Below are 18,174 nucleotides of genomic sequence, written 5' to 3' on the forward strand. Positions count from 1 at the left end.
AGAACATGACGGACTTGTACTCGTATTGATGCGCATAACGCAATAACAAATTAAAAGCAATGCCACTGTAACAAAAAGGTATCGCTAATGATTTTGAATGTAATATTCACATCTCACAATCAGACTTCGTCTTGAGCAGTTTTCTTATTTAATAATCTTTTATAAAAAGTAAGTGTTACGCACTAAAAATGTTAAAAAATTCCCTACTGCCGAATTATTTAGCTCGCAGCCATACCGGATAAAACTGGCAGAAAATACAACAAAAATTAATGATTTATGGATTCGGAACTTCAATAGTCAACAACTGCGTTAAATGCTAGCACAGAAACCTAATCAATGCATCACTCTTCTTCACTACTTGACGAACTAGACGAATCACTGCTCATTGTCTCCACATCCTGCTCTTCCGCGGAGACTTCGCGTTGCAGCGCGGCCGTCATTGGCGTCTTCGGACTGTCCATCGCTCCGCTCTGACTACTCGGCTGCGGCGACATCGTATACGGACCGGCATTACTGCCTAAAAACTTATGGGACACCTGCGTCAGATTCTCCGTGGGCAGCGCTAAGATCTGATTGGGCGGCGGCGGAATATCCTGCAACTTGGCCAGCACACCCGCCCGCATCTCCACTTCGGTCGGGTACGGTCGCCGCGGATCGCCGGGCATCCAGTTGGCGGGCGCCGCGGCCGAGAAGCCCACACTGATGCGATGCGCGTAGCGGATAATGTCGTCTAGTGTGAGCTGCGCTTCATCCGCCGCTTTCACCGTCTCCGTCTTCTGTTTGGCCATGTGCAGGGCGTTGGAGAGAATCTGCTCGGCTTCCTTCAAACGGGTCTGAAAGACCATCACTTGGTCTTTTAACCGGTCTGCTTCACTCGATAATCCCTGAATCGTGGCTTCGATCTCAGCTTCTTTAATTGCATCGGCCACTAGTTTGTCAAAATCTGATTGTCGTTCGGCCAGTAATCCGATCAATTCCTGCAGACTGGACTCGAAAAACGGCAGATCGAAGTCAGAGGGATGTCCCGGAGCGACAGCGTTCTCGGCTGGTTTTAAATGCACGGAGAGATTGGGATCGTTGGCAAAAATGGGCTGCGAGGAGATGAGATCGATGAATGAGTCGTAGATCAGTTCCACTTCGTACAGAACGGCATACAGTTTATCACGCGTGCTGGGTTCACGGGTAACGGCGATTCTGTCACCGAGAGGGTCGTGGTCGGATGATGCGGACTTCGTCGCTTTGGTGGAAAAGGGAACGTCAGGAAATGTGGTGGCAACTTCGTCAAAAGAACCAGAATGGAAATGCTCGGGCATTTCCACGTCGTCCATATTGGTTGTATTCTCCGAGCCTGCGGTACTGCTGTTCGAAAAATACACAAAAATATTTTACAACCCTAAAAAACAGCAGTTATTACAGAACGAAAACGGTCATGGAAAGGATGAAGTAAAAAAACGCTGCAAAAATAACAAAAATGCAAAATACAAAAATCATCAAAACGAGCCTTTTCGTTTATTCCATGAGACATGAGTGTCGGCATGGACAACCGCACGCGGGTTGGAAGTTGCGCTATGCTTTCCTAGTGACTGGCCTCGCAATGGCTCGCATATGCAGTCTGCAGAACTTCTTATTTTTGGTTTTCGTTTTTTGCGCATTAATCCGTGATCGCTTTTGTAAACTTTGTCCGCGACTGTTTGCTGATTTTTAAGTACAGAGCAAGCTCCAGTTAAATTCGAAGTTATTTCTCCTTTGTTGCTCCGAATAAGATATAAGTCATATAAGGTCGACAACAAAACTTTTCTAGTATAAAAATGCGACGTCCAAAACCCCGATCGCGTGCTCCAAAGCGAAAAAACCCCGAAGAAGCGACGGCCAGTGCCAACGGCTCAACAGCCGCTGACTCCGCACAGATGTCTGTAGAATCTCCAGAATCTCCGGAATCCGCGCAACCTGCCCAGTCGTCTACGAAGACCACTCCAGCACGAGTGTCGCCTCGTGTTACGCGTTCGGGCAAGAAGGGTCCTCAGCCGCGCGCACCCCTTACCAAGAAATCGGCAGCTCCCAAGAAAGCCAAAACAGAGCCAATCACATTTCAGGAGTTGGCTGATCGGTTGGAGCCCCATCCGCAGCCCGCGACGAACTGGCGCAAATTCATCGATCGCAATGAAAAGATGCTCATGTTCTATGATCTTGATCTGAAGGCGCCCATTCCCAAGATCTCACGCAGTGTGCAGGTGCGCTGCACGGCGGTTAAAACCGGCAAGAAGAAGACAGAATACAAACTGGTGCCCACTGTGCATATTGACGGGAAGATCGTGTCCCCGGCCAGCATAAAGAGTGTAATAAAAGGGGACTATGTTGAGACGATTGACGATCTTACAAAACTGGTGAACCACTTTGGCGTGCTGGAAAATTTGCACAATATGAAGGATGGCGAGGATGGTAGCACAAATTTGGAAGATGGAAAAGGTTAAAAAAGCCTGTTGTGACAGTACAGTTAATGATTTATCAATGTCCAGCAGTTTAGTTAGTTGTGATTTTTTATCCTTTAGGCTTTACGGGCTGTAGAATCCCCATGTAGCAGAGTAGAGTACATTCTGTATTCATTGCTGGATTTTAATGTACTTAAACATAATTATCGACCACGGTTAATTTGTTGTGCATTAATAATTTTACCCTTAATGCTTAAATTAGTTGAAGTGGAATCTTTACTGAAGAGCACCCCAAGGCCAGGTTGAGAATTGCAGTTTACTTTGTTTTTGCAAAAGTTTTGCTGGTGTGTAATCTGCATGTAATTTGTAAATGTTGGTAAATGTATTGTGATAGGCAGTTAACAACTGCTTGTTGTAACTGATGAAAATAAGCGTTTGAACAAAAAATACTGAACCTGTTTTGCTGTAACTGAGTGTACTCACTCATTTCACTGTTTAGAAGCGTCTTCTGCGGACTCGCTCTCTTCTGCTGTTGCCTCATCCTCCTCCGCCGATCCACATGCCGCTCTTTCAACCGATGTGATGAAAGAGTAGATATCGCGGATATTCTTTCTTGCTGACATTGAATGCTTTGTGCACTTTCACGATGGAGGATGGACTATCAAATGCCGGGAGAGGGAGTGGTGTTCAGCGGGAGCGATAGCTACGAATTTTTGTTTGTTCCATATATAAAGTAGTGGCCATTATTGGCCGCTTAATATCTGTAAATAGTTTTCGTATTTTTTTCCAACTGTTTGTCAGATACTAAACGGAGCTTAACTATATTTTACACTGCATGATTTATCGGATTTTATCCACAGGAAATCCACAGAAAATGTTGCTTACTTACCCGACAGTCAAATATGGAAAAAACATTTGCAGTACGAATTTGATAAAGATGTTCTGCTTGTTGGCGCACCGTCTTCGGCATTCCGCGCATCAGTTTTAACAAAAACTGTTTTCGTTTAGTTATTAAAACAGTGGACGAGTAAGAGTTTTGGACAAGTACTCTGTAAGTCATCTGCGAAATTCATAATTACGAATAATATGCTTAATCGAAATGATCGAATGTTCACTTTCGACACCAAGCCTGCGAAGATGCTGTACGAAAATATGCTGCTATTCGTCATTCGGCGATACGAATCGGTGGCAGAAAGCTGGAAAGAAGAAACTGGCTTTTTCCTGGGCTGAAAACGCTGATACCCGTTACGAATTTTACATACATAATGACTAATGTTATTCTTTTCTCATGACTAATGTTATTCTCTTCTTTCTTTTGTATAATCACGTACAGTTTAACTCAAAAATACGAGTACATTGTTTATAGCGTACACTAATTACACCTTCATAACTTGGGAGTTCGATGGCCACGTAACTGATGTAAATTGAATTATGTATACTGTATTACACTCGATTTCCTTGTGACAATCGTTCATTTAAAGCACGTGCACACATGCCAGAAATAATCTAAATTTCTTTAACCGATATTCTATCCTCGGAATTCGAAGCAGATATCCGACTAGGCCGGCGATGCACCCACGCTACACCTTCCGGTTTCGATTTGAAATCAACGGCATCCGGAATTAGACTGGCTTTGCGCTGTCCCCAGCTCTGCACTTCTCCCGAGCCAAATATACAGTAGACAATCGCGGCGAATATTCCAATAGACGCGGTGATATAGAACACCGTCCGCCAGTTCTCCATGGTCTGTCCATTGGGTCCACCGGTGATCACGCCCACAACATACGGGGCAACAATCCCCGGTAACATCGCCGGTGTCTGCGAAATCCCTAATAAAATCCCAGCGTACTGTGGTGAAAGGTCAATGAAGTTTGCCGACACCGCGGCAAACGCCATTCCACCCAAACCGACACCCACGACCAATAAGGCCATCGCGATATATGAATTACACGTGAAACCGACTCCAATGAGACATAAAGATGGTACGACCAATCCCAGCAGCTGGCTGCCTTTGCGCACCGTGGTTGTCGACAGGTGACCTTTTTGACGTAACCAGTCCGATATGACCGAAGAGGCCTGTGTGCAGAGGGCCACTGTTAAATACGGCAATGCGGATAATAAACCGTTGGCTTCTAAATCAAAGTGTAGCATGTTGTTTAAGTATGTCGGCAGATTGGTCAGCAGGGTGAAAAATGCCCAGGTGCCGCCAAAGTGCGCTACCGCCGCCGCAAGAAATGGTAGAGAGGTCAGCGCACTCCGCCACGGGAAATCCGGTACCTTTTCGTTGGATTTCTTCCTGGTATCTTTGGTAATTAATTGTAGCTCGTCTTCGGAGATATATGGATGCACGAACGGTGTGTCGTAGACAAAAAATATCCACAAGACGAACCATATGCAGGCGGACACGCCGAAAAGATAGAAGATACTAGCCCATCCCCAGAAATTAGCCAAGTAGCCGGATACTGCCAACGTCAACACCTGTAAAAAAATTCCAGTACTGCCGTAATGTGAATTCGTTTATACATTCTTTGACCACCATCAGAGTTTAATAATTTTCGCGTACATTTAATGCAGAAATCGTTTTCCATTATACGGATAGTCAAGTCTCTACGTAGCGCTGTGCAATACTGTAATTAGGCTCATATAATAATCATGAGGTACGAAATTACATATCTGCCTCTCATAACCTTACCATGCCAATATGCATTCCAGAGAATACAAATCCAACAAGTTTTGTCCTTTCCGTTGCAGGACTCCAGCTGCTAATCAGAGTTTGCATAGCTGGAAAGCAGACTCCCTAACCAAGAAAAAGTGCAATTTTGAAAGCCATATGAGCCCGCAATTTAATCCTACACATAATAACACGGCAAAAATTGATCCTGCGCAGTATGCCATGACGGCATTGCCATGACGGAGTATTGCTACTATATATTGCATACACATGATACTTATGCATATGTGTATCCTATTATTTGTATTCAATCTGTATGTTTTTTATTATTATTCTTGTTTAATTGTTATATTTATGCGAAAAAAATATGTTCAAGTTTAAGAAATTTATATATGTACGAGTACAAACCAATGTGCCCACTTCCAGTTTTACGTTTTACAAAAGTATGAGTGCAAAATTGTACTTACATTTACTAAACCTTGCAATGCGCGCACAGCTATCAGTGCTCCGTAATGCGTTCGCGCTGCCAGCGGAGTGAGAAGCGTGAGAATCCCTCCAACCAAAACACTCGGTCCAAAAATGTATTTCCCTCCAAATTTATGGGCCAGCCATCCTCCCAGGAAACATGTGAATATATAACCGTAGAAAAACGAGCCCAAAACCAACCCTTGCACTGGACCATCCCAGTTGAACTCCCCGTTGGACTGCAGTTATATCAAAAGGTCATTAAATTCTCGTTGACGAAATCGTGTTTATTTCATGGAATGGCCAAATAAAGCCTACTTTTTTCATTATTAAGTAAATACCAGTAATAATTATAAGATTTGGTAGACACTGATATGGAAAGCAGTCGTATGTTTGTTGCAGTATATACATATACAAACTTTGCACATGTTCAATATTACGCGTTGCATATCCGAAGAATTAAAAAAATAAATTTCGCGGTGCACTTGTGCAAAAAATTATACTGATAGATATCAGTCATATGGAAACTGAACGCTTAATAATATTGGCTTACCACAGCTTTATGCTGAGATCCAGCAGGAACAGGACAAACGGTTCCGATTTGCGACGAGATCGTTTCGTTCCTTTTACCGGCAATGCTAGTGTGGTTCACCATCGCCACAATGGCGACGCTCAAATTCACCCGCAATGCATACAAATTAAACATGCCCAAAAAGGCCACCACCGCAAACATGTACCGCAAAGGGAAAAATGAACAGCATCTTGCTCCTGCAGTCAGACAAGGCAACGCAATAATGAGACACTTGAGGGAATTATAAATAACATAATAACACTTTACGGATTATTTTGTATGAACAATAACAGCACATATCGCGCCATGTCGTTTATCTTTATTTCCAGCTGCATGCGGCTAATGGTAAATACAATAGGATTACCAATTAAAATGAATACTTGTATACGGTATAAAGATTATACATTATGTAATTTAGTAACACGTTTTTTGAGTATTTAGGCTAACATGAAGTTACTTCGTACGCCGGTAACCTTTGATAACAATTCCTGTTAATATGCGATGGATTGCGATTAAAATTTTATAGTAGAGAGCTATTACTCTGTACTTTAATTTTTAACTGCAGCCGGCGTATTCGATAAGGCACTAGTGTACCCTATGCAACGGCAGTATAATGCAGTAGTAGAACTGACCTTTTATCGAGATTTCCTTTCGGTCCAACATAGTTCTTTGATCTGAAATTCTTGTATCTAGAACAACGTTTTGCATAAACACTTGAACAAAACTGTTTAGAACTTGGACTACTACACCGACATTGCGAGCGGTCTGTGTTGCACGTCTATCCTATAAGTAACTAGTTCCCATTATGGATTATGTTGGGAAAACTACTCACTAAGTATACTCAGCACGAGTGGTTTTTTGACAGATGATTCTGCCGACATGTATGTGTGCAGCTGATAATGTTGACTTGCGCCTTCCCTAAAAGCCGATCATTAATGAACGAAACAAAAAATCTGCTTAATGTACATAAACGATGCTGCATTAGCGTTTTATATGTAGCAATTTCTGATTAATAGTTGATATTCACACGCTTCTGTTTGAACAAAGTTCGCTTTCACAGAGGTTAGTGCCGCTAAATACTTATGCTGCATTTGCATATAAGTTAGCGTAGCTGGCTAGAATAAGATTGTAGACTGGACACTTGCGTCAAAATCGTGATTTGTTTAATATTGACACACTACGCCCACAAAGAGATTTTAAATACTTAATCATCAAAATGTTAAAAACGCCGAAAAAAATTATACTTGCGCAAAAAAACGTTCTAGCACCTGAAACGACACAGAACTTTGGTCTTAGGGCGCATCGTAAAATCCTGACGACATAATGCTCGATCAATCATGCCGACACTGATTACTTCTTCATTTTTCGTGCATCTCATACAGCGCGAGCTGGTGGCCTGCATGGTGCACAAAATATGTCTTAACTTGAGAATCAAAATGTGTTCCTCAGCAAGACGATGCAGGAACATTTCCATGATACAACGGAAACTTCATTTACATATCTGTGCGCTACACAACCGCAAAATCAGCGTGCATTAGCAATACAACGTATAACAGAAACCTAAACAAATCAGGCACTAATTAACCTTCTTTCTTTTACGACATATTTGACGATACTTATCCATCCAGTTTGCAAACTTATGACCAAAGAAAGATTGCAAGGAAGGCGGTAAACTCGGTAAATTCTTAACAATACCAGCTAATGCAGATGAATCCATTTCCCCTTCCGGAATCATTTCACGCACCAAATCACTGGCTTTCTCTGAAAAAACCAGAACAAAATTTTGTCAATGTCGTAGCGATAAAGCAATCAAACGGCGCATACTCTCGACAACCCGAAAGAAATCCGATCCTAAGACGCTCTCGTAAAAATTATACTGTCGCTTTCCATCACTCTCTTCCTTTCGCACATCGTACACCGTGGCCAAACGTATTAATCCGGGGGTACCGCCCAATAATCGCGACATCAAGTACCAAATATACTGTTCGGGTGTAAGCGTATGCTTCAGAAATTTGGAATCCAATAAATGGTATCGGTTGTCGACGAAAATGTTTGGGAAGCTTTCATCCAGGATCATCATGTCCGGACCATCCATCTGAAAACACCAAGGAGACGTGGTATCCTCGAGGCGACAGGCGGATTTGAGTACCCGTGGAGGGTTTTTTAAAGCGAAGTGACGTTCAAATGTCCGGGAACCCACATAGTAATCTGCAAGTAAAGAGAGTAAGAACGGCAGTAATGGAGAATAACAGAATTAATAAAAAAGCGTTTGAAATGATTGAAATGATCACTAGGAATTACCTTCGCTTGTGCTATCGGGTACAAAACCATCTAAACACAAATCTTTGAATTTTTCTTTGCTGACTGATTCCGTGGTACCATTCCGAACTGTATGGGCAGTGGAAGGTGCAATTTCGTGGCCGTCTCCTATAATAAAACCATAAAACTGTACAATAGCGATCAACTGCTGTTCCGGTGTTTAAAGTTATTAACTGTAATTCAAAATACAAGTTCTGACGTAAATTATTTGTACGAAAATAATACGTTAACAGTTATTCAAATTAAAGCAAACATAAGTAAACAACATTGGGGCTACTTAACACTAATCATTATGACACACGTTTTGTCAAGCAAAAATATACTGTCTCGATAGCAGTCTGCAGATACGTAATGTACGCGTACCTTCCCCCACCTCCACTTCGTGGCTGGCGTCACTCTTTTCTCTCAATCCTAAATTTAAATCACGACAGTTTGATCAGAAGTCTGGCATAAATCTCAGCATATCTCAATAAAAAAGAAAAATATCAATACATTATTATCGCACTATAGCATTCATAACTTACCGGTTGATAGTTTTGGTGTTTTTCGCCTTCGACGGCTTCGAGGAGCCTCTTTTAATGGCAAAGGCGGTAATGCTCCAGTAAAGAGATCCCCGAGATCAATGGCACTGCGATGAGTTGGTTGGTCATCATTCGCAGTTTCTGTTTCGTCACTGCAAATGTGCAAGAATAAGAAAAACCAGATAATCACTTTTTTCGTTTTTGACTTTTAACAGTCGTACACAGCGTAAGCTGAAGAATTAAATACTATTAATTATATATGCTATACGCTGAAGAACTTACTTTTATATTAAGAAATAATTAATGAGTGTAATCACTGTAATGCGTACGTATTTATTTCTGTGCACTATGCTCTAGTAGCAGTCGTGCGGACATATATCCAGTAATTTCCACTCTTCAAGCATTTACCAAACGAAGAACGTACATCAAAGATGATGCGTACGAGTATGTAGTCAAATTATCCGCATCAAATGCAGTTTATTATTATTATTATTTTTTAATTTATTTTTTATCATCACTCGTAATCGCAGCCATATTATCCGCACCAAATGTAATTTTTATAATTTTGTTATTCATTCAACTTTTCTTGTTACCTACGTAGTCATATTGTCCGCATCAAACGCAGTTTTCTCCGAATCATCCACGAAATGCCTCGCTCGTTTCGGCGCTGCTTCCACTATTTCATCATCTGGTAAATCCGCTGCATCTGGTAACGAAGCAATCTGGATGTTCTCCGCGGTTTCTGGAGAAAAGCAAACAGATTCGCTTGTCTGCCCGAGGATAACTTCCGAACCCAGCAACACCCCGACATACTCAAGGAGCTTCATCAGATCGTCTTCATCGGCCAGATACGGTCGTCCGATGACGGTCGTCATGAAGGATAAACTCAACGGTGTGCTGCCGATGTACACAGACGGTACGAGGTGGCCCTTGTCTTCCGCACAACGAATGCGGATACTCTTGCTCATATGCGGGACGCAGGCGCGCAGATCAACCTGGTAAAAGACAACAGTGTCCGCGGAGTGGTCAATCGCTTTCCGCCAGGATGACGGGCCTAACTCGGGATCGACGCCAACAATCCTGATCAGATCCTTGTACGTCATACAAGATGGAGCAGTGAGTCTCCTCGAATAATCCAGGTTACCATTCAGCGGTCTTAAAGCCGATCTTCTGCGATTTTCCGCCATCGCGGGTTTACTCACGTCAAAATATACTTTTCGCAGTCTTGTGCGTACGAGATTCGTACAGAAGTTTAACTGTTTGCACAATGCGAATAATGTATTCGAAGTTTAAAATTTCCACTCTCGTTTGAGTGTGCAACAGCAAACTGCAAAATTCAAGAGGCGGAAAAGCACAACACTGGCAGCGAAGCTGAACTGCGAGAATGTACGTAACCGTCGGCCCTGAAGCGTGTGTTGCTGCCACAGAACATTCACAAAAACGCCCGAAAGGATTTTTTGGTAGCGGCTTCCAGTTCCCATAAAAAATGCTGTCTGCTTCAAGGGAATGTTTTCTGATAAAAAACAATTAGAAAAATTCTTTCTGGTGCCACATTTTCCGTTGTGTTCCGCTATTATTGAATTTCAATCTGTTCACGTAATCGACAGAGTTAAGTTTGAAAAAAAGAATTGTTATGTAATCGATCGTTATGCTAGGGCCACACTTCAAGTGCGAAGCCCTTCCTTCGCACAGTGCGAAGACGAAAAGTGCTAATAAGTGTGAGCGCAAAATGTTCTAAGGGATCCTTCGCATCGAACAAAAAGTATGAGCGCCTTTCGCCCATTTTTCTCTTAAAACGAGTGCAAAGAGCGTCTTCGCACCGTTTTTGGTGGGAGGGGATTTTCTTTCTCCTTCGCACAAGTGCGAAGGAATGGACCAATACCGAGCAACCGGATGTGATTCTGAATGTTTCTAAAACAGATAAAAAGCATAAAATAATTAGTGGTACATATTTGTGCAAATGTATTTTCCCTAATCGATATCGAATTGCGATATCGTGCTGAGAACAACCGCTAGCCAAAATTCTGTAAACGAAATCATTTAATTATAGACCCGCCAGTGCAGCGACGTTTTTATTGAGAGGTTATAGGTGTATATGATTTTGTACAAAAATCAGCACGTATTTATATATGCATACAACTGTAATGGACAGTACTTACTCTAGACGTTGACAGTAGACGTTACGACGTTAACAGTAGACGGACAGTATAGCGCGTGATCAAAACGCTGGACAGCAGGATGGTCAACAACAGACGTTTTTTCGGCAGAATGTTAGGACGCATTTTTCAAGGGAGGAATTCAATTCCGCTTGAGAGAATCATTAAGGATTATTTCATTGTCACAATAATTTTAAGATTTATAAATTCAAACCGAAATGCAGTAGCTCTCGACCTGAATCCCGTCAGTTTTGCGCTCATGACTTGGTGAAGGCGGAGCAGATCTCACTTGCCAGTTTCGTAGAAGTTCGATGAAGTGTGAGGGCTCACGTTTTAAGCAAATTTTGTTCGAACTTTTTCTTCGGTTCGCACCTCTCGCACTTTTTGGTGCGGAGAAAAGCTTCGAACTGTGCGAAGGAAAAAAGTTCGATGAAATTTGCATCGCACTTGAAGTGTGGCCCTAGCATTAGTTTTTGACACAGGTGTAACTGACCAGTGCCACTTTCTTCAATAACAGTTTCCACGAATTGTCATCGCACATTTTATGTCGAGCCGGCTACTAGAGGTTTCCTTATTACACTCATAAAGTAATATTACCGTACTATTACATCAATAACCGATTCACGAAGGTACGTAAGTGTTTCTGCTGAAACACTAAAAAAATGCACAAATAAAACGGAAAGAATATTTAGGAGGACAGGCAGAAAGATTACATTTTCAGCTTCTTTACAGTAACCGGATAAACAGAGCTAAGTAACATATAAAACAAATCAGACCGGAACAACGGCTGCTGACGACTATATAATAACAATTTAAAACAAATCAAAGCTAATCATTAAGAAACCTAAGTAACATATAAAACAAATCAGACCGGAACAACGGCTGCTGACGACTATATAATAACAATTTAAAACAAATCAAAGCCGCATGCAAATATTCATGCATTATGTAAAAGATTTGAATGCAACGATCAACTAACGGGTTACAGAAATAGAAATAGCAGAATTACAAGAGATCATGCAGCACCAGAGTCAGCCCAGGGCAGGAAGCCCTTCCAAGTGAGCAACAGCAGCGCTGAACAGCGCCGGTCGCTCTTCGTGCCATGCTTTCAAAGCCTCGTCTTTCTGGAGATCTTTCAGCATATCGATAGCTTTCCTTAATTTTAAAGATGGGCCCATTTTTACGTTGAATCCCTTTCTCCAGGTGTTGTCGTCGAACAGACACAAGCACTGTCCATCAATCTGTTCCGTCAGCATTACAATAGCTAAATTTTCCAATCCCGGCACTGATCCAATATAGGCGGCCACGTCTGAATACTGCAAAAAGAAAAGCAAATAGTGAAATGGGATTCCATGGGGACACGAAACTTCCAAGACAGTGAGCAGGTTAGCAAAAATAAAAAATAGATAAATACTACGCGTCACAACAACTTATTTCGTATGAGTGTGGAACAATTCTAAAAACGCACTCGGAAGTTGTATCATAAACCCAATCACGCGCGCAACAATAACCTAATTCCTATCCATACACGTTCACAAAAAGCTACTCTAGTTTATGGTTTATATGCAATACGATGCATGCAATAAAGCAACAAATTTCGGAGCCAAAGCACTGACTGCAAGAAAGTCTTGAAGACGTACGTAATCAATAATATTTTGCATGCCACTACAGAGAAATTAATTGAATAAGATCATTGTGCACAAATTCCACTTACATCCCAGCTGACCAGAGGTTTTTCAGTCATGAGAATTTTGACATTATCCGGTCTGTCATTGACGTAACTGCGATATTTAGGTGACAGATGCCCGATAGCAGATTTTGCGCGCTTAGTGCTCCTCCTTCCTGTTGGGTTTTCTTTCGCCTCATCAACGTCCAGTTTTTCCGGACTTTTTGTAGGTGACGGGGTGGTAGCAATGGAAGAATTATTCGAAGACGATGGTGGAGGCGCATGGATTTCAGGGGAGTCACGCTCGGAAGGCTGGCTTTTTGCTGGTGAATTTTCTTCCTTTTTCGCGGGTTTTTCCGTTTCTGGAGGAGTTTTGTGTTTGGATGTCGTGGGTCCTTTTTTAAATGGAACATTTCCCGGACGGGATTCTTTCTCTCCTGCAAGTGAGTCATTGGAATCATCGCCGCCGAAATAGGCGGCAAACGGAGGGAACGTATGCTCCTTTTCTTTGATACGGTCACTCTTACGCGCTGCAGACGGTTTAGTTTTTTTGCTTTTTGAGCCGAACGGACGCCCGAGTTTCTTTTTAGGCGATGCTGGCGTCTTTGTTGGATTTCGCTTAACCGGTTTTATGCGCGAAGTGAAACCACCGTCGTACTGCCGAGAACAGCTTTTGCTGCAAAAGCGATCCGATGCTCCTGGGCGATTTACGAAGGTGAACTTCCGGCCACAATACTCACATGGTTTACCTAAAAATTAATGAAAAATCAGGCATAAATCGTAATAAATCTATTGCATTCAAGACAATGTACGCGGATCTTTAACTGTCTTCAGTTTAACATACGTATAAATTCTAAAAATGGTAGAGTAAATTATATAGTCAGGATCATAATTGTGTCTCTTAAAAGTTAAAAGTTAAAACGTTAAAAGTTAAGACATAAAAATTTAGCTCCGATATAAAGCCTGCTCTAAACTAGCGATCTAAATAAAATCTGATTACAGAAACGTTTTTTAGTTCCCCAGAAAAGATTAATAAGATAGAAGCGAGCAACAAAAATTAATTACCATTAGCTGAGTAGTGCATTAAATATACTAAAGTCATATTGGCTTTCTTATTGTAAAAAAATCCAGAAGTTGAATTGCTCTGCTGGAAAGTGTCTACAAAAGTTCTCTTTAAATACCTGAGGTGCTTGGTCCGCCTTCTTCGCTTTTTCTCTCCAAATCTTCTCCGCCACTGGTTGTTTCGCTCGGCGGCTCCGTTACCTCACTGAATTCGGAAAAGTCAGCATCCGAACTGGAGTCAGCGTGTGTTCCTTGCTTGCGAGCAAACGTGGGTTTCACCTTCTTCTTTGTATTTTTTTCCTTGACGCCGTCGCTATCCGTCTCCGATTCCGAACCAACTTCGGCCGCTGTACGTTTGGCTCTAGCTGAATTATTCTTTGGAATCCTTTTCCGAACCTGCGTTTTCTTCTTCGCTACCTCAGTAGAACGTGGAGCGTCTTTCTTGGTCTGGACCGCTTTTTGTGGAGAAGCTGATTTTGTAGCGCTGATAGCCGATGCACTCTTCCGCAGTTTACTGGCATCAGGAGGTCGGGAGCTGCTGGATGAATTGTCATCCCGATCTAAAGGATCACCAGATGGCCCTTCACCAGACGCTTCTTCGATGCGTCGACCACCAATAACATGCGTTACCGCTGCTGCATTCTGCTTGCCTACTGGCATGATTCTCAGAAGCTCCAAAGAGGATTAAAGTTGATTGTCAATATTCCAGTTTGGGGCAGTAACTGCAGATGTGCACATGCAGTATAAGGCAGCACTCCTCCAGAAATGGCCAAAACCGCAAAGTAAGAACAAAGAACTAGATCGTTCCAGAGTAATCGTAAAAACACTTTAAAGCGGCGATTAACAACAATGTCCAAAATTTATCACATTCTTGGCTGCAGTCAGAGTGTCTCTCGCATCTGTCTCACTGTCTACAAAGGTATTATTTTGTCAATCTCTTCGAGCGATGTTTGCCATCAGAATTCAGAAGTGCGTAAACACTGATTTAATTTTCTCCCAGAGTAATGGATCCATCCGAATGAACGCACTGTGAACTGCCCATTTGACATACGAGTACAATATCGACTTTTCACTGCTCGTCAAACAAATGCTAAATTACTTGTGCTCGTACTTAATATTGATCGTGAATTAATAATCACAATATTAGGTTTTCTTCGTGAAAGGAACAAAAAAGCGAGACCAACGGATCCGCTGTAACTTAGTATGTAGTTATGTATTATACAGCCTATGTGGCAATATCTATATTGATAAATATCCTACATAATATTATCAAAAGAAAACTACTCGTATAAATCGAAGTCAGCCAAAACCTAAACTAATCCAGTGCCGCGGCAGTATGCAACAGCTGTCCGATAAAGTACAGTTTACACTAATACAGCTGTACAATATCTATACATTATCTCAAGGGCCCAATTCTTTCAAGCGAATATTTATAGAGCAAATAACAATAATGTTACAAATAAAAGTGCATAAGACAAATCTTCTAGTAGAGGTCAACAGAAGCCAGCGGAGTATACAACTAGGTACAGAATACAGATATCCAACATTTTATAAAACGTAACAGTAATTGCTGCATTACTTACAGCAATACTTCTACTGAAAAAGGAGATGGTAGTTGTTGCTCTTTTATTTCGGAGAACGCGTCGATTACTCGCTGCTCTTGTTGGAATTTCCTTCATTTGCATCGTCACCTGCTGTGGGCGACTCGCTTGAACTTGCTCCTTCTACTTGACCAGTAGATGCCCCTGTAAAACAACCAAAATAGATAACAAAAACATCAGACAGCGAAATCCTGTCGAAGCCGACAAATTCTTAACAATATAAAAAAAACTTACGAGTTTCAGGTGCTTTCGTTTTCGCCGGCAGCTGTCTGCGACCATACACAGAATCAAACAGATCAAAGTACGGCCATGTCGATCGAGATCTGCCGAGATCATGATGAGTTCTTTTCTCGGTCTTGTATTTATGGAAAGAATTTTCAAATCGTTTGGCGACATTAGCTGCCGTATGGGGCATCAGCGGCCAGTATTCCTTCATCGATTCGACAATTTCGTCCCAGAGTGGCTTCTTCATTTTGGTGTCTAGAAACTGATCTTCCATGTCCAAGCGTTGTGTAATAATAAATCTACGACATTACGACTTTGTTGCACAAGATTTGTCAACCCAGTAAACTTTCACAATAAAATTTAAAAACCAACAGAAGTACACAAGGAAATTCCACAGCTCACAAGTTTACAGACCTGTGCTGTTCATCGGTAAAAGGACGCTTTTTAGATTTTGAGCCGCTTTTGCCAATACCTCCTTCCTGTCCCTCATCCCATTCACTATCGTCCGCATCGGCTATGCAACGCACAATAAATTGGCAAATAACAATCTAATGCACACTGCACAGACAGCACAGTATTCCAAAATACAATATTATTATACAGTAAAGCGCAGCCGAGCCTAGTCGCAATCATCTGCAATACTGCGCAGCCGCAGAATTTTTAGCAAGCCTTACGTTTTTCTATAACTTCAACATCTTCATCGCTCACAGTTTCTTGAGATTTAGGCTTCTCTGTATGTAGGGAATACTCTTCCGACGCTCCTATCAAATATACGTATACACAAATGACAATTTTAAGCAACTGTAGCAGCATCAGTAAATCTGAACGACTGATTTTTGAAGTAACACTTGATTTGCCATAATGCCTCTAACCTTCGCTGCCAGGTTCGCCTTGGCTCACTGTTTTTGTTGGAGCGGTATTATTGGTCACATAAAAAATCTGAGGCCCTACAATGCACTCCATTAATACAAGTATTCGAAAACTGACTAGTGACTACAATCTGCCGTAAAAAAATGGACCACAAAATACCGTTTGCGGTGGATGTGCTGGGTACATTCGCGCCAAAATTAGTTGGCGTTAAAATCAGGAGATTCGTCAAATCTGTGGCTTCACGGCCACCAGTTGGGTGTCGTCCAGACGTCGTATCCGTACGCAGACCAACCTTACTGGGGTTACTACAATGCAAAAAAAAAGCAATAATCTTGAACTCACTTGTCAGCACAGCAAACTGGCGTGGACAAATTAATCGAAGGTGTACGAATATTCCATGTTTACTACACACAGCCACACAATTAGCACATAAAAGTGATAAAATTGTCAGACGCGTGACTTCCGAAGTCATGTCGCTGCGAAAGTTTTGATGCACTTTATGCGTAACCTTACCCTCGAAGCAATTAATATTGTATGCACAATAAAAAAAATTCACACCTGTTGACTGACTGTCGGGATGCAGGTTTCGGCGCACCGTGTGCAGCACGCTTGACGCGTTTCGCTCGGGGACTAGCCTCATCGGCCAGATGAGAAGGATAAGGCACAGAATTCTCCATATCATCCGCTACCGGTTCAGAAAGATAACAGTCAGATTCCTGGACAGTCGCCGCAGCTTCCTCGGTGGTCTGCAGCATGCCTGCATGCTCCAACAGCTTCATCAGATCGTCTTCGTCAGCCAGATACGATCGTCCAATAACCGTTTTCACGTATGATAAACCGAGCACCGCGCTACCAATGTACACGGATGGCAGCAACTGCTCGATGCCGTTCTCCATACCACGCAAGATGCGAATACTTTTGCACATATAGGGTACTGCTGCGCGGATGTCCACCTGGTAGAACACCACGGTATCCGCGGAATGATCGATGGCTTTGCGCCAGGACGACGGTCCCAAATCGGGATCCACACCGACGACGCGGATCAATTCTTTGTACGAGATCGGTGGCAGAGAATTCCCCCATGATAACTGGTTTCTACTATCATTCATGGGCTTGAGCAGCGATATCCTTCTCTGAAAACTCGTCATTCTAGAGTGCGATTGGCACTTGCAGGCATACGGAACGGGGTAATGGCAAGCAATCTCGAGGAGATTTGTTGTGCTACTTGCAGCTAACTTGCAGTTGTAACAAGCTGCACCAATGAGTAGGACTTTAATAATGCGAAGCGTTTGACGTACGCCGTTCTATCCGGAGAAACCAACCTGAAAACGTCAAGTGATAAAAAACTGAAAGATCAGAACAGAACTTCGAACTACTGCAAAGTACAAACGTAAAAAACTGAAAACTATTACTACTCGTATAAACACAAAAAGGCAAACACAAAAACGGTATCAACAATGCATCATAATTCATGCAATGGCAGAACACATGTTCCAACGGTATGTCATATGGAAAGTATATCTATTGGAAAGCATATCCAGTTAGAACCGCCACCAGACGGCGGTGTCTAAGGGGTTAAATCGTACAGCACGTTACGGAAACAGAAAGAAAAACGGAA

The 18,174-nt window shown here is 42.2% G+C and overlaps 5 protein-coding genes across 7 annotated transcripts; 1 reads left to right on the top strand and 4 right to left on the bottom strand.

The window, feature by feature from the left end:
• Positions 1 to 103: 103 nt before the first annotated feature.
• Positions 104 to 1,476, bottom strand: LOC129594336 (mediator of RNA polymerase II transcription subunit 4-like). The gene has a single exon (XM_055490987.1). It carries the CDS (start codon positions 1,326 to 1,328, stop codon positions 342 to 344), a length of 987 nt encoding a protein of 328 aa, XP_055346962.1. The 5' UTR covers positions 1,329 to 1,476; the 3' UTR covers positions 104 to 341.
• A 147-nt stretch (positions 1,477 to 1,623) lies between these two features.
• LOC129594341 (uncharacterized) lies at positions 1,624 to 3,405 on the top strand. Its single transcript, XM_055490991.1, has 2 exons — positions 1,624 to 2,466; positions 2,929 to 3,405. Exons 1-2 carry the CDS (start codon positions 1,809 to 1,811, stop codon positions 3,021 to 3,023), a joined length of 753 nt encoding a protein of 250 aa, XP_055346966.1. The 5' UTR covers positions 1,624 to 1,808; the 3' UTR covers positions 3,024 to 3,405.
• Positions 3,406 to 3,777: 372 nt separating this feature from the next.
• On the bottom strand, positions 3,778 to 10,308 carry LOC129594347 (sialin-like). Of its 2 annotated transcripts, XR_008691187.1 has the most exons (7): positions 9,574 to 10,308; positions 8,980 to 9,128; positions 8,819 to 8,866; positions 8,438 to 8,563; positions 7,961 to 8,344; positions 6,769 to 7,897; positions 6,195 to 6,333 (listed from the first exon to the last, which is right to left on the bottom strand). XR_008691187.1 is itself a non-coding variant. In XM_055490998.1 (5 exons), the coding sequence occupies exons 1-5, from the start codon at positions 6,842 to 6,844 to the stop codon at positions 3,936 to 3,938; spliced, it is 1,605 nt and encodes a 534-aa protein (XP_055346973.1). In that variant the 5' UTR covers positions 6,845 to 7,702; the 3' UTR covers positions 3,778 to 3,935. The 2 variants fall into 2 exon arrangements, 1 of the variants encoding a protein (XP_055346973.1); XM_055490998.1 differs by lacking the exons at positions 7,961 to 8,344; positions 8,438 to 8,563; positions 8,819 to 8,866; positions 8,980 to 9,128; positions 9,574 to 10,308 and adding exons at positions 3,778 to 4,907; positions 5,122 to 5,226; positions 5,568 to 5,804 and having other exon boundaries at positions 6,119 to 6,333; positions 6,769 to 7,702.
• Positions 10,309 to 11,689: 1,381 nt separating this feature from the next.
• On the bottom strand, positions 11,690 to 14,897 carry LOC129594348 (polyhomeotic-like protein 2). 2 transcript variants are annotated; one of them, XM_055491000.1, is made up of 4 exons: positions 13,980 to 14,897; positions 13,326 to 13,547; positions 12,847 to 13,235; positions 11,690 to 12,448 (listed from the first exon to the last, which is right to left on the bottom strand). In XM_055491000.1, the coding sequence occupies exons 1-4, from the start codon at positions 14,518 to 14,520 to the stop codon at positions 12,164 to 12,166; spliced, it is 1,437 nt and encodes a 478-aa protein (XP_055346975.1). In that variant the 5' UTR covers positions 14,521 to 14,897; the 3' UTR covers positions 11,690 to 12,163. The 2 variants fall into 2 exon arrangements, with proteins under 2 accessions (XP_055346975.1, XP_055346974.1); XM_055490999.1 differs by having other exon boundaries at positions 12,847 to 13,547; positions 13,980 to 14,894.
• A 385-nt stretch (positions 14,898 to 15,282) lies between these two features.
• Positions 15,283 to 18,010, bottom strand: LOC129594350 (uncharacterized). Its single transcript, XM_055491001.1, has 7 exons — positions 17,115 to 18,010; positions 16,716 to 16,861; positions 16,559 to 16,633; positions 16,361 to 16,447; positions 16,101 to 16,200; positions 15,696 to 15,985; positions 15,283 to 15,605 (listed from the first exon to the last, which is right to left on the bottom strand). The coding sequence occupies exons 1-7, from the start codon at positions 17,702 to 17,704 to the stop codon at positions 15,508 to 15,510; spliced, it is 1,386 nt and encodes a 461-aa protein (XP_055346976.1). The 5' UTR covers positions 17,705 to 18,010; the 3' UTR covers positions 15,283 to 15,507.
• Between the last annotated feature and the right edge of the window lie 164 nt (positions 18,011 to 18,174).

The sequence above is a fragment of the Paramacrobiotus metropolitanus genome, unplaced genomic scaffold, assembly GCF_019649055.1.
Source record: "Paramacrobiotus metropolitanus isolate TYO unplaced genomic scaffold, Prichtersi_v1.0 Parri_scaffold0000067, whole genome shotgun sequence".
In the NCBI taxonomy this organism is placed as follows: domain Eukaryota; kingdom Metazoa; phylum Tardigrada; class Eutardigrada; order Parachela; family Macrobiotidae; genus Paramacrobiotus; species Paramacrobiotus metropolitanus.

Coding starts and splice junctions, on each gene's coding strand:
- LOC129594336 (XM_055490987.1), bottom strand. CDS start 1,328: ATGGACGACGTGGAAATGCCCGAGCATTTCCATTCTGGTTCTTTTGAC.
- LOC129594341 (XM_055490991.1), top strand. CDS start 1,809: ATGCGACGTCCAAAACCCCGATCGCGTGCTCCAAAGCGAAAAAACCCC. Junction 2,467..2,928: donor AAATTTGGAAGATGGAAAAG/GTTAAAAAAGCC, acceptor TTCACTGTTTAG/AAGCGTCTTCTGCGGACTCG.
- LOC129594347 (XM_055490998.1), bottom strand. CDS start 6,844: ATGCAAAACGTTGTTCTAGATACAAGAATTTCAGATCAAAGAACTATG. Junction 5,227..5,567: donor CATTGCAAGGTTTAGTAAAT/GTAAGTACAATT, acceptor TTTCTTGGTTAG/GGAGTCTGCTTTCCAGCTAT. Junction 4,908..5,121: donor CTGGAATGCATATTGGCATG/GTAAGGTTATGA, acceptor ATTTTTTTACAG/GTGTTGACGTTGGCAGTATC.
- LOC129594348 (XM_055490999.1), bottom strand. CDS start 14,520: ATGCCAGTAGGCAAGCAGAATGCAGCAGCGGTAACGCATGTTATTGGT. Junction 13,548..13,979: donor AGGCGGACCAAGCACCTCAG/GTATTTAAAGAG, acceptor ATTAATTTTTAG/GTAAACCATGTGAGTATTGT. Junction 12,449..12,846: donor AACCTCTGGTCAGCTGGGAT/GTAAGTGGAATT, acceptor TTCTTTTTGCAG/TATTCAGACGTGGCCGCCTA.
- LOC129594350 (XM_055491001.1), bottom strand. CDS start 17,704: ATGACGAGTTTTCAGAGAAGGATATCGCTGCTCAAGCCCATGAATGAT. Junction 16,862..17,114: donor TCCCGACAGTCAGTCAACAG/GTGTGAATTTTT, acceptor TTTGCATTGTAG/TAACCCCAGTAAGGTTGGTC. Junction 16,634..16,715: donor CAGCACATCCACCGCAAACG/GTATTTTGTGGT, acceptor AGTGCATTGTAG/GGCCTCAGATTTTTTATGTG.